Source organism: Mytilus trossulus, chromosome 6 (assembly GCF_036588685.1).
Source record: "Mytilus trossulus isolate FHL-02 chromosome 6, PNRI_Mtr1.1.1.hap1, whole genome shotgun sequence".
NCBI classification, from domain to species: Eukaryota; Metazoa; Mollusca; class Bivalvia; order Mytilida; family Mytilidae; genus Mytilus; species Mytilus trossulus.
The window spans coordinates 87506634-87520769 of NC_086378.1; the positions used below are offsets into that span (position 1 = coordinate 87506634).

General features: G+C 29.9%; 1 protein-coding gene across 18 annotated transcripts in view; it reads left to right on the plus strand.

The window, feature by feature from the left end:
• LOC134722119 (cell adhesion molecule DSCAM-like) overlaps positions 1-14136 on the plus strand; it is a 112827-nt gene that overhangs the window by 63880 nt on the left and 34811 nt on the right. For 16 of the 18 annotated variants that reach the window (XM_063585643.1, XM_063585642.1, XM_063585651.1 and 13 more), the window contains one exon: positions 10201-10569. In XM_063585643.1, the coding sequence (XP_063441713.1) occupies positions 10518-10569 (52 nt within the window). In that variant the 5' untranslated portion in view covers positions 10201-10517. Of the gene's footprint in view, positions 1-8011; positions 8251-8699; positions 8802-10200; positions 10570-14136 lie in introns of those variants that run through there. The other 2 variants (XM_063585649.1, XM_063585650.1) reach the window with 2 other exon arrangements.

The window sequence follows — 14136 nt, forward strand, 5'->3', positions numbered from 1 at the left end:
GACCAGAATTCTAATATTTGAATTTATTGTGGTGACTTAAATGTCTTTTTTCTACATTTTTCTAAAGCTGTATATTTAAGATCTATTAATTATTGTGCATAATCGGGTACTAAAAAGAATATATATGATTTTTTTTAAATACATTTCGGTGCCGTTTCATTGTCCATTTGTTTCTTGTGTACTTCTTTCTATAAAGTTTTCAGCTGGTGATGTTTTTCCTTTGAATGGAATTAGATTTTCTTCTTTGGCATTGAATTGTAGTTTTTCCTTTGAATTGAATTGTCTGTTCTCCTTTTCAGCTAGCAAGGATTATGATTGCTGTTTAAATAGTTTTGTTTCCTTGGTGGTTCACAATCTCTTTTGAAATTTGATTATTTAACAATTCCAGTAAAGCACACAGATTCCATTTCACACTCAACTATTTTTGCATGATTACAATTTTCTAACTAATTGACGTTGACTCATTTTCCAGTTTTAGAAAGATATGAGTGTCCTCAAGCTCTGTATTAGGGAATGATTCTGTGATAAAATGCTTAATTGCTAATTTTGTGACAAATCAACCAGAAATGGTGGCCCTCTTCACATGTTGTGATTGGTTCTTAGGACATATTGTATCCCTAGAATAGAAGAATTTGGTATGATTTTTCATCTTGAGTTTGATATTATTTGTACTTTAATTGATGTATCTTGATATGAGTTATTGCCAGTAAACCCTTAAACTTCAATGTTTATTATGTTGTAAAATTCATTCAAAGGAAAATGGTTGAGATTCATCAAATATTTCCAATGAGTTCTTTTGTGCTTGGAAACTACTTCAAGTGAACAAAAAATCTTTTAAAACATTTTTTGATGGTGTGGATCAACTTTATAAATAATGTTGTTTTTATTGGGTAAGTTGATGATAGCTTGATATTTGTGAGTGTATTGTGATAAGGAATAAGGTGGGATGATAGCTTGATGTTTCTGAGTGTATTGTGATAGTTTGATGTTGACCTATCACATTTTGAGAAAGGGACCTCCTAGAATATGTTTGAATAAGTTGATGCAATAGAAAGTCGTTTCTTTATGATGGAGATTTGAAAAGATGTAAATGGTCATTTTATACTTGGATTCTTTAAATGCTTCTTGGTTGCTAATGTCATCTTTGCTTACTTAAAATCAGTGAACTTCCGATGATGGATTTTCTTGGTATCGCTTAACATCATTTTACCTTTTGTGGCTGTGGTTTAACCCCAAGGATTAAGAAAACATACAACCTACAGTTCACTCCATCTTAATTTGATGATTAAAATTTTTGTGGTTTGTAAAACTAGCCTTAATGAAGTCATCCTACACTAGGTTTGGAACTTCCGTTGGTGGCTTCTACCCTCTTCACTTTCTCCTTTGGTAATGGATTATCCCCCCTTTTATTCGTCAGTCAGGAAGTTCAGACTATTGTATTTGTTCACACAAGTTATAATTTGCAGCATATTTAATTGAATTTTTATTTGAATAAGCCCGTCTAATATTAACTTAAAACGTTGTATGTTGCACGCCTAATTTATTTATTATTCAATCATGGGAGGGTTTAACTTCAGGTGACAATATATCAACACCTGACATGGTGAACATAAAGTCTTCGGATTTTACACATCCTGAATAGGGAGACTTTAGTTCGTACTTCATTTTTTTACCCCTGATTTGAAAGCGATGTGAATTTCATTTCAGGCTGCGTCTAGTCATGCATATATTTCACGACCATTCATCGTTACTCAATGATAAGCAGGTTTCGGAAAATATATATTTGCAAGTCTAATAAGTTAAGCTTGATGGAAAGTATATAATTTAGGTATGAAATAGAGAATATGATACACTCCCCAGTACTGACATTGTGGTTTGATGATTTTAACTACATTGGGATTATAGTTTTTGATTGTATACTTTATAGAATGCACCCTATATAATCACATTGAATAATCCTTGATGTGTATTAGTAGATCTGTGAGAATATAGCTGACTTCATCTGGCTTGATGAGACACCCACCCTTAATAGATTATAGACTTGAAGGATAAGTTGACTTGCTGAGTCAACTATTGGTTTGTTTCTTTGTACAGCTTTGCAGATAAACTTTATATTGCATAGGAATTACTTTATTTATAGAATTGAAAAGCATAACTTGCAAATATAGAAAGTAAGATGATGGAGGTAGTTTCAAAAAGAAAAAAAATCAAAATTTTACAACCTATAGCCATAAAGACAACATGGTTCTAGAAATTTCATAGATAATTGCAGGGTTTAGTGTACCAGTTAACAGTGTTCAGTATGTTGCACACCTGTTACACCTAAGTATTGTCCGAATAAGAACAACTGTTTTGAAAAGTTAGAATGTGTGTAAAATTTCAGATGACTAGCAAAACTTTCAAATAGCATCAGAAAAGTTGTTGCCACATTGAATTTCTATAAGTTTCCAAAACTGTTGTTCGGTAGAATACCGTATAGCGGGTTATTTTCGCGGGTGTAAAATTTCGCGATTTTCATGGAATAAGGTATACGAAAAATTTTGGCGGTTATTATTTTGGCGGATTCAACATTTTTAACATTACCTTTGCAGGTACACTTTTAATTTGGCGGAATTTATTTTGGCGATTTTGTTCTATCCGCGAAAATAAGCGAAAATTTACACCCCGCGAAAATAACCCGCTATACGGTATTACAGGAATTTTAATTTGTTGTAATTTAAGTATAATTTTGATTAATGCAAAATGCAGTGGGGTGTTTGGTCATACCAAAAATATCCTAGTTGGTTTAATAGGTGCATGTTTGTAAACTACATAGTTAATTTGTAATTTTATATGGAAGTAAACCAATACACCCCGGTATTAAAATCTCCTCAATCAAGGCTGTATAGGAGACAGACATAGATTCAATACTGAAAACCATTGCATGATCTAAGCCGTTTATTATTATGTCAAAAACCTCAACTGTAACGTTTTAGGAAAATGACACTTTTGTCAATGAAAACCACATTTAATTTGCCTTGAAAAATAATTAGTTTCCTATAAAAAGATTGACAATTAATAATTAGACAGTTTTTGAAATATGTTACGGGGGTCATTTAATTCCGTGAACAACATTTCTAACAATTCCGTGTTTATGATACCTCTATCTTATTTTTGATTTTCTTGACCTTCCGAATTTGTCATTTTACGTTGTGCAGTGGGCGGTGATTATTTGACATGAAATGCACATCTAAAGATATAACATCCTGTGTGGCTACATTGGACATGAGTTTCACACCAATTGTCTCGTTGTTTGAGATCGGATTAAATCAGAGACTCTGGGATTAAATGGTCATTTGGTTTAACATACATGTAGAATTATATTACAGACATTGATACATATAATTTATTTATGTCACTGATTCTATCAAGCTTGAAATGATCCAACAACCTGTAGTTGAAAATTAATGCTGATATATTTCCAAAAAAATTTAATAAATGTCTGACAAGACATATTTTTTGCACCTTACAGTGAAAATATTGCCTTCCTGCATTTGTTCATTTTATGATAAATCTTTACAGGTGTATAAAACATTGATGTATCGAAAATAAGGTATTTCTTTTTTTTTTTTAAACACAATTAAGATGGATAACTTTTATCCTTATTTGATACTTCAAAGTAACTTGCATGTGCATTTGAATTATGCGATAAAAAATATTAACAATAATTTGTCAAAATTTAATTTTAACATGACTCAAAGTTGTTCAATTTGTTTGTTTAAACGTTGTCTTTTAAATACAGGTGAAGCCTTGCCAATTTTAATTTAAATAATTTATCAAATCGTTTGCATGTATTTTAGTAATAACCCAAAATGGCATCATGTAATTTATGAGTTTTGATCCGTACAAATTACCCAATTTAAAAGTAGGTTTTAGTAGGAAAAGGGTTGTTCCACAGACACATCTCATTGTATGAATTAATATTAATTATATTTATTCAGTCAAAACATTATGTTATAAAAAATTTCCTTTCCACTTAGCACATGCTATAGAATCATTTAAAATTTTAACAGTAAAACCATTGAATTCATTAAAATCAACATGTTTAAACCTTTTTAACCAGACATTGTTATTGGATTATTATAAATTATGAATTAATTGTTTTGAATTTCGATTAAAGCTGAAATTGACACGAGTTTTTCTCATGAATATTCATTAATTACCTGTCATTTTATAGAAATTCATAGATGGAGCCATTGTTGTGTGTTTTTTTTTACTGTTTTCTAATTTTTTTATTTTTTTTTTGGCATAAAAAATTACATTTATTCAACCTTGAATTTGTCACCTAATTTGATTCTGATACTGGTTTACTGAGTCAGTTTATTAAAATGGTTGTCTGTAAGGTGTTAGTTGTAGAAAACAAAAAAAGATGAATATTAGATGTAGTTTGTTATTACTTAGACCAATTAGAGGCAGATTTAGGGGAGATTGTGGCCCAATTTCCTCCAAACTTATGCTTAACACATCCCCCCCTTTAAAAAAAATCATGGATCTGCAACTGCTATGAACATTTTTAAACCACTGAAGTAATTTAGAATTTAAATGGGTATTCTTGATGACTTAATATTTACTTCTAAATATACAAATCCTTGAAAATAATAATATGTGTTTTTTTGTTGTTGAAAAGTTAACTCCTTCATTGCTTTAACCTAGTAACCTAGTATACAAAATGCACAGTCTATGAGCTTTTTTATAAAAGATTTCTTACATTGTAAATATCATCATAACAGTAAGATCACCTTTACAGTTTTCAAGTGTATTCAAACAACTTGGTCCAAAGTATTTTGTATAAGCTGTACAAGGCTGCGCTATATTGTTGGCTAACTCACGCAGAGTGTTTCTTCAGATAGGAAGCATAAATAACTAAAGTGATAAATATATGGAAATTACATAAAGGAACCTGTCCTGTTGTATGACAGAAGATCCCCTATTTAATGTTTTGTGTAAATACTATTAAAGCAATGACTGGCAATAACACCTGTAGGTTATATAATTGAGAGAGGACACGTTTTAAAATTCTTTATCTTCGAAGCATTGATGGCCTTTTAAATGCAATTGAAATAGCGTAATTATTTGCAACTAACGCTCATATTTGCTTTCGTTCTATTCAATTTAGGTAATTTTATCTTAGACAAACCTTGCACCTATTTTACAAGTAGGCTTTTAGCCGCTTTTGTCAACTAATTAGAGTAAGGCAATGGACATTTCGTTTTTCTTTTACAAACTAATTTTATTTTGTCATTCCATTTTTAGCATCTTAGGTGTTCCTATTCTTTTAAATAATTACATGGAAGTCAGTTCCCGTTGATCAATAGTTAATTTTTCCAATGATTTGAATTTAAGCGATAGGATCTTTATGTTTCTCGCTAAGGTTAGTACTAAGTGGACTTGTATTCTTGTTAACTTTAAAATATTGATTGCTATAAAGCGTTTTTTTCATCGTTTGATTATCTGATATTAATGTTCGGACATCGACCATAAATTTTAATTTCCTTGTGAAGTATTTGACCCAGACCTTAGATCTTGTAAATGTTTTATTTTATGTTTTCCTGATAATTTGATGTTTTATAGATATTACTAACAACTATGCCCAGTGGCCATTATATTGCTATATAGTGAATTGAGTATATAAAAGAATCAGTATATACTATAAAATCTATGTCTAGATTCTACTAGCATGACTAGTTATGATGCTATTGTTTTGACTTTGACTGCTAATAATAAAATGACAGAATATTTTTGTGATCAAGAGATATTTTTAGTTTCTTTCATAATAAAAACTGTAACATACACAACAATAGAAAATTTCTTTTAGAACAATTTTCTGACCGTTGCACAAATGCAATAAAAATTTAAAACACAATCAATTGAAAGACATATTATAAAATGAAATGAATATTTGAATAGATGATAATCTTCTTTGTGTATTTGAGACTGGAAACTCAGGAATTTTTGTGAATCTTTTATCATTGTGAAAATTAAAATGGTGTAGGTTTCCAAAAATAAAAACTTTAAAAAAAAAATTGTTTATATTATTATTGTTGTGCAGCATTTTCTTTCAATAGCAATAAGTAAGCTTGAATTTTTTTGTTCATTTAAAAAAATGAAGTTGCGTCATGCTGCTTTTGAGAAGATAAGATTAAACATAGAAAATGAAAAAGAATATATGTAATTTCTGACATACTTTTTGTTTACAAATTTTTCCTGTTTTGACCGATCATAAGAAAGATGGTAGCTGCCTGTGGCCAAATAGATTTAATACATGATGTGTCTATCATTGATCCCTATTGATAGATCATGTTATTGAAGACAGGAATTAAAAATATATATCTGATCTATCAAAAAAAGGGGGGAGGGCATGTCAGATCCCTATTGATAGATCATGTTATTATAGACAGGAATTAAAAATATATATCTGATCTATCAAAAAAAAGGGGGGCATGTCAGTTACCTAGAACTAAATTGTTGTTGTAGGCTATAGAAAAGGAATTGAAAATACATTCCTGATCTATCAAAAAAAGGGGGGTCAGTTACCTAGAACTATATTGTTGTTGTAGAAAGGAGTTGCAAATATATAATTGTTCCATCAAAAAGGGGTGTGTGGCAGACTTACCAAGGAGTTTGTATTGCTGTAGTATATAGGATTTAGAAATATATGTATAATCTATCTAAAAATAGTGGGTGGGTTGGGGGGGGTTGTATTAGAATCAAATACTGCTACTATACCTGTATTTTAAGAATGAAATTTTAGTTTACATTTATTCTTATGTGGATAGATGATTTCTATTCATTCTAGTTTTATTATCAGGGAATGGGGAAGAATATCGTTGAAGTCTGTTAATATTAATATATTGTAACATATTTTATTGTGTCTCATTTGAATTGATTATAACATAAGTTGATAAAAAATAGTACATAAACTATCACCAAATGGTGTTCATTATCATTTAATTAGCCATGAAACCAGGTGTTTTCCTTTGTTTCATATCATAACTGATAATTTTTATATCATCAGGTTCTATTGATACGTATTATTTTCACAGTTTGGTTAGATATGGTTGTTGGGTTGTAGACAGTGAGACTTCTGCTATAGCCTGCTCATTCTCACATTTCGTAGCAAGAGAAACTGAGGTCAGACTTCTGCTGTAGCCTGCTCGTTCTCACCTTTGGTAGCAAGAGAATAAGAAATTAGCTGTTTATTTTGCTGCTGCATACTATTAGACATTATCATATCTGAATAAAATGTCCTGTTTTAGAAAGTCATCCGTAGAAAAGATACAAGTCCAAACAGAAAGTCAATAAAAAATATATTTGTGCAGTAAAATTGAAGGACTATTTTCGTACAGCACTGATGTGTTAGCTGTTCATTACAGTTTTATCATAAATTTACATAATTCATTTGAAATTTTCCGTATTAGCAAATGAAATCTTGTTGTTCATTGATTTCCAATTTGAAGCATTTTCCATAAATAGAGAAAACCTTTAAATGAAAGGTTTTGTTATATTTTGAAAATGATGTAGTTCAATGTAAAAAATATGGCTGAAAATGAGCTGATATATTAAAGAAATAAAAGCCAAGCTTAAATTCTTTCTTATTATAAATTTAAATGCTTTCATCTTTTATGACCACTTTATAGATTTAAATAGAAGTATTTTTACGATCGTAGGATTGTAGTTGTTCCTAACTGAAGAGATGACCTTTAAATCTTTTAAAAACATGTATGTTTAACTTCTTTGTTTCTGGGTCAAAATATTGAAATTGATCTATTATAGATATCAATATTTTGAAAAATAATATTTATTTAGTTTATCATAGTAATAATTCACTTGACTTGGATTTTACAGCCTCTAGCCATAAAAATGACATGGTTCTTGAGATTTCTATAGTCCATAGATAACTGCAGGGGGTTGGGGTACCAGTTAACTGTATACAGTATGTTGCACACCTGTCTTGCAGGTAGGAATCACTTTCATGTTTACCTGAGGCAGGTCAATATTTTTGATTGACATTCATGTAAAGACAAATTAGGGAGATTAGCAAGTTATTGTAGAAGAAGTGATAATTTGACTAAAAATGAAAAAATAATTTGGTATGATTATATAACGATTGTCATTGTTGTGTGGCATTGATTTATTAACTGTCCAGTGGTCAAGTTGTGGAATTTTTAGACATTTAAATGTACACTTTGGATTATCAATGGAATTAAAGTAGTAAGTTTATTTTATATCTATGAAGATGATATTTGATTTATTTCTATTTTCTGCTATAATTTTATTAAGATACTTCACACAATAGATGGTTTTTTTGGTGAAACACCCTGGAATATGTCATTTGTTTTTCCATTGAAGATACATTGAAATTTCTTTCCATGAGAAGAGGAAACAAAATTCTTCAACCAACTTGAAAAATCCCAACATAAAAGAATTTTACTTTTATTGTTGTTCTTCATATCAAAGTTATCAACACAGAGCCTGCACCTCAGTGCAAGTTCTAGACATTGACTGTTGATCAGGTCTTTGACTATTTAAGGAGTTTGTGCGACATTTTTACATCCCTACGTAGCCATCACGATGAGTCCGTCAGACATTTTTACATCCCTACCATCACGCTACATGTAATTACCCACTAGATCATTAGATGTCAATATCTAATCGATAACCATGTCAATTTTATCATACCTGACCAATGATTAACATTATGTGTATTTAACACCTTATTATACACTGGACATACTTTTTCTCTGATCTGGAAAAAACTTGAGGTTTGTCAGATTTTTTGTCTTTTTATATAACTTTCTTTGCTATAATTTGTTCCAGTAAGTCTATAAATGATGCTTTCTGATTTTATTATAATGAAATGTATAATAAAAATTTAAAACAAAGTTATAGTTGTTAATGTTTGTGTCATTTTGGTCTTTTGTGGATAGTTGTCTCATTGGCAATCATACCACATCTTCTTTTTTATATGATGGACATTTTCTATGTTTTATACCACTCATTTATTTATGTTCTCTGGGAAACCAAGGATTTGTATAGTAGAAATCCTTGGGGAAACCAAAGTTACAAACTTTAACAATATACTAGTACATGTTTATGTTTCATTTTTCATATGTGATATTTTTTAGAGGGAATTTTCTATGATTGATGTACATTTGTAGTTGAAAATATGCATTGAACAGTTTAACCTGAGTGTGAACCCTAAGACTAACACCTCTACAAATTAGATTTGGCAGTTAGAATGAACTTTACATTGCCAAATAGATTTGATTCAGTGTTCAGGAACAAGATAAAACATTTCATTGAACCTTTATCTGTCTCTATATCATTGATAACTTTTATTATGGTTCCTGTCTGTGTAGACAGAACACATTTCAGGATAACTTTACATCATATGAAACATGTATAAAATGCTGTTCAGTAAATATAAATACAACAATCACTGCAAGTTTCGTGACTTGGTTGTTGTTAAAAAAAGTTTAATCTCTTTCTGTATATGTAATAAGAATCTTGTTTCAAACAACACTAAAAATTATAACAAAAGATATGTATAAAGTCAGTGTATGCTGTATCTTGCCAAAAGCTAATTATTGATACAATGCACTATATTTGTACAGTTAGCTTTAGTATCGAGTCATGGTACACTGTACAGCTTCCCAAATCATTGTTCTTTATATAGTGCACAGTTGGTGTACAGTAAGCCTTAGTATCAAGTCACAGTACACTGTACAGCTTCCCAAATCATTGTTCTTTATACAGTGCACAAGTGGTTGTACAGTAAGCCTTAGTATCAAGTCACAGTACACTGTACAGCTTCCCAAATCATTGTTCTTTATACAGTGCACAAGTGGTTGTACAGTAAGCCTTAGTATCAAGTCACAGTACACTGTACAGCTTCCCAAATCATTGTTCTTTATACAGTGCACAAGTGGTTGTACAGTAAGCCTTAGTATCAAGTCACAGTACACTGTACAGTTTCCCAAATTATTGTTATTTATGGAGTGTACTGTACGTTGAACAATATGTCCCCACGATTTTGTCCAGGTAGATTTCAGATAAGGGTGATAAACTTTTATCAATTATTGGCCAATTATCTAGTTGTAAACTTGTAAACTGTAAACTGTATTTATTGCCTTAACTCTAGTTTATGATTTCTCATTTCAGATAAATATATACTCCAGTAGAATTAACAAAGAAATATTGTCTTGTGAAGAATTGGAGTATATTTAAATCGGATGTGACTTCTTAAGGAATAGCAAGTGATTCAAATTTCATTTTATAAAATGAGGATTTAAATAAGATTAGTGGATTTATATATGGATATAATATATGAAGTGAAAGTTTTATAATGTAAGGATGTTATAGATATTTTTTTGTTGGAGATATATATTATTTGTTAGAATTAAACTTCTGAGATTTACAAAGCTAGGAAGCTTTCGTGTCCAATGAATCTTTATTAGCCGGGAACCGACGGCAATGTCATGTGGATTAGCATCTTACGATTGTTGCTTCTACTTCTGCACATTTTGGAAGGTGAGAATTATTTGTAATATGAAAAATACACACTTCGATTATTTTCAAGCAATAAATTGGTTCAGAAGTTAGCCATAGAGGGATGTAAAGTTACCAAAAGAGTATACAAATTACTGATTATTCAGTATTTATAGGCAGTTCACGCTCTAGTTGCCTTCTAAATATGAGATCTCCCATATAAATACCTTGAGAAAAAAAAATTGGGAGCACAAAAATGAAAAAAAAAGTGAAGCATAAGAAATGAGTATTCAGAAATATTAAAACATATATCATTTACATATTCATTTTAAATAGTTAACCTCTTGGAAAAGAGTTAATTTTCTTATTTTATTGGTACTGTCCTTCAGACTGAGAAAAAAATTATTAAGAAAACATCTGGGAATGCTTCCTAAATCTATTTTATATAATTGGAATCGGAAACTTTATAATTAATTTCTCTATTTTAATGTAAAAGCACTTCTAACTTATAATAGTTTTACCACTGGTAATTGTAGAAAATTGCATTAATCTGTCGAGTCAGACAACAGTAATTATATCAAATGGTTTCTTTTCCTACAATGCTAAATAGAGGTATACCTTTATAAAACAGAAACCCAAAGTTCTACAAAATTAACCAAAAGATAATTAGTGGGGAAAACATAGTATTCATTAATATACCGATGTTATAGTGTTGGGTTGTTTCTTGTTGACCTACACCACACAGCTCTTGTTTGTGCTCGGTACATAGTATTTTCCAAACCAGTGTTTTTCAAGTGATGGTCCATATTTCTGAGTTTTTGCATCTGGTCTTGATTTTTCTAAAATAGCGAAGGACTTGCCGCTTATTTCTGGCAATTTCAAAATGTATTTGGTCTGGACAGATATAAAACATCATAGATAAATTATGATCAGTATTATCAAGGTCTCCTTATTCCAGAATTGTTTTACCCAAATTTAAGTATGGGAAACTGTCCTACTTTATCTTAATTGTGTAATATAAAAATTGAATATTGAATTAAATTGGGTCTTAAGAAACGTAACAAATTTATTATAAAATTAATAACAGTTTTCACCAACAATTAAAATATAAATTTGCTGTTAAAAAACAATTAGGGCATATTTCTGTTTTATGTTATGAAAATGAAAAGAAGGAATGTTAATTCATTTAAACTGATTCATAATTTTTATATCCCTGTAAGTTATACTCTAATTTGACTATGTTTCTTGAGTTTCACTATTCTTTCCACTCTATGAAGTGTAAAATTGTGGGGTAGAATGAAGATTTTATCATAGCCTTGTCAGATGTTTCTGACATGGGACTTTTTCAAGGTGAGTGGGTAGGTCATGAGTAAGATTTTAAAAAATACAAACAAGCAATTCAACTTAATTAAATGAATTAAACTTTATTTACCAAACAAACCACAAAAAACTGTGATTTTAATCTAAATTTTGACCAGAAATTGATCAGATAATTATATACTGTCCTTTCATAGGATTTCACAATTACACCAGAAATAATCTTGAAGCTATACATGATATTTTTTAACAAATTCAACACGTTTCTGTGAAAATTCCATGAAAATCCAAAATATAAGAAATTTCAAGTAAACAAACCCAATTTTTTTAATAACAGTCCAACGTTCTTGAAAAAAAAAGTAAATGTATATTCAGTGACTTGCAGTGTGAAATGCAATTATCAAAATACTGTAAAATTTTGTCAGTTTCAAAATATTTGAAACATACATTTTTTGTTTTAATTCAAATCTATGTCTCTGGAATTAGCTTATTATGATTAAGTTAAAAATTCAGAATATAAAAAAAATATTTTAACCGAGAAAAAAAATCCTACAAATTTATTGATGTTTGCAGGAATTAAATTTACCGAGTGACTTGCTCTGTATGATTCAGATTTCTGACAGTGATGAAATCGTGATAAGACCATAGAGTAGGTGTATTACAAATGACCGAGTGGTTTATAATAGTAGCCTCTATTGTAGCGGTCAGTAAGGGTCAGTGTCAAGCCTGTTAGTGGACACAGCAGACGACAATGATGTATGTTTTGTAGACATGTGTTCTTCAGCTTATGTTCAGGTGTCAAGGAAGAAAGTTTAATTGAAATATTCCCATTAAACTGGTTCACTCAAATTAATTACATTCTTTATGTAGATTTTCTGAAAAAAACTGAAATAGATTGAAATAATGGCTTTTGAATAGATATCTAATTGAATTAAATAAGTTAATTAATGAATAACAAGAGCTTATAAAAGTACATGTGGCATTTTTTTCCTACCAAATTTTGTAAAACACTTTCTTGTACATGTTTCTTTTCTTAATTCTTCAATTATATAAATCATATAATATAATTAGAACCACAGTTTTATAGAGATTTCCCTTAGAAATAGAATCGTATATTTGAAACATGTAATCCTCAGTGAAAGTTTTTCCTATTTCAGTTGTTATTGTCATTAAGCTTTTTTCTTAATCATGTTAATGAAGGTGTGTCTTTTTATGAGCATGATGTTTTGCAAGGATTTTTATTGAACTCATGATATTTCTGATCGATTTTGTTTTCACTAGTATAAGTAATAACCTTGTTAAAATTTCAAAGTTATTGGTCATCTGGTCTTTGATCAGTTTTAATGATTTCCGTTCAAAGTTTTACTGTTGAAAAGTAAATAAACAACAAAAGACTGTAGAAAATCAGTAACGTCACGATATGTAAGGGTGGGGCTAACTGTGAAAAAACTAGTGGTGATTATGGCAAACTACCCTGTTAAAAAAAACATAAAAGGGAGCCTTTAATGAGTCATCTAGGTAATCCCCTGCTGTTATTTTTAACGATATTTCCTCTGGACAGCTCTCCACAATAGGAAGTTTCTGAGAGTATTGTCGCCCTCTATATGATAATACAATCAATATAGTGTGTTGACAATGGCCTTATAAAGAGATAAAAGTTAGCGTTAGATAAGATACTGAACACCAGGTGGGGTTATGCAAGTTTAAAGTGTCATAATTCAGAGTGATTTGGACCTTAAAAAGTGGTGTATTTGATAAACTTAAATCTCCATGTATATAGATTATTAAAAATTCTAAAAGCATACGATTTTTTTACACCTTATTGGTATTTACATGAATTTGTCCTGATATGATCTTGTTCAGTTGTTCCAGTGATCTGCTTTTAGACTTGGGTACAGTTACTGAGACTATAAATACATACAATCCAAGAACTATCGTAACACTAAAATTTTGACTTTCATTTCTCCCGTTAAAACATTGTATTAAACTTGTACACAGCAAAACATTAGAAACATAATGCTCTAAAGCCTAGCATACACTTAAATAAGGATAGCTGCATGATAAAACTCCTTCAAAAATAAAACTAATTTGAAAAATATATGTGTCACCTAAAGGAACAATTAATAACTATTAATTAAGTGAATACAAGGTTTTTTCCATCAAGAAAATATTATATTAACCTTGGACTTTGGCCTCTGTGAATATAATATTTTTGGGATAAGAAATCCCTGTAACTTACTCATAAAATTTCATTTACAAAGACAATATTCATACATTGTTGGAAAATATAAG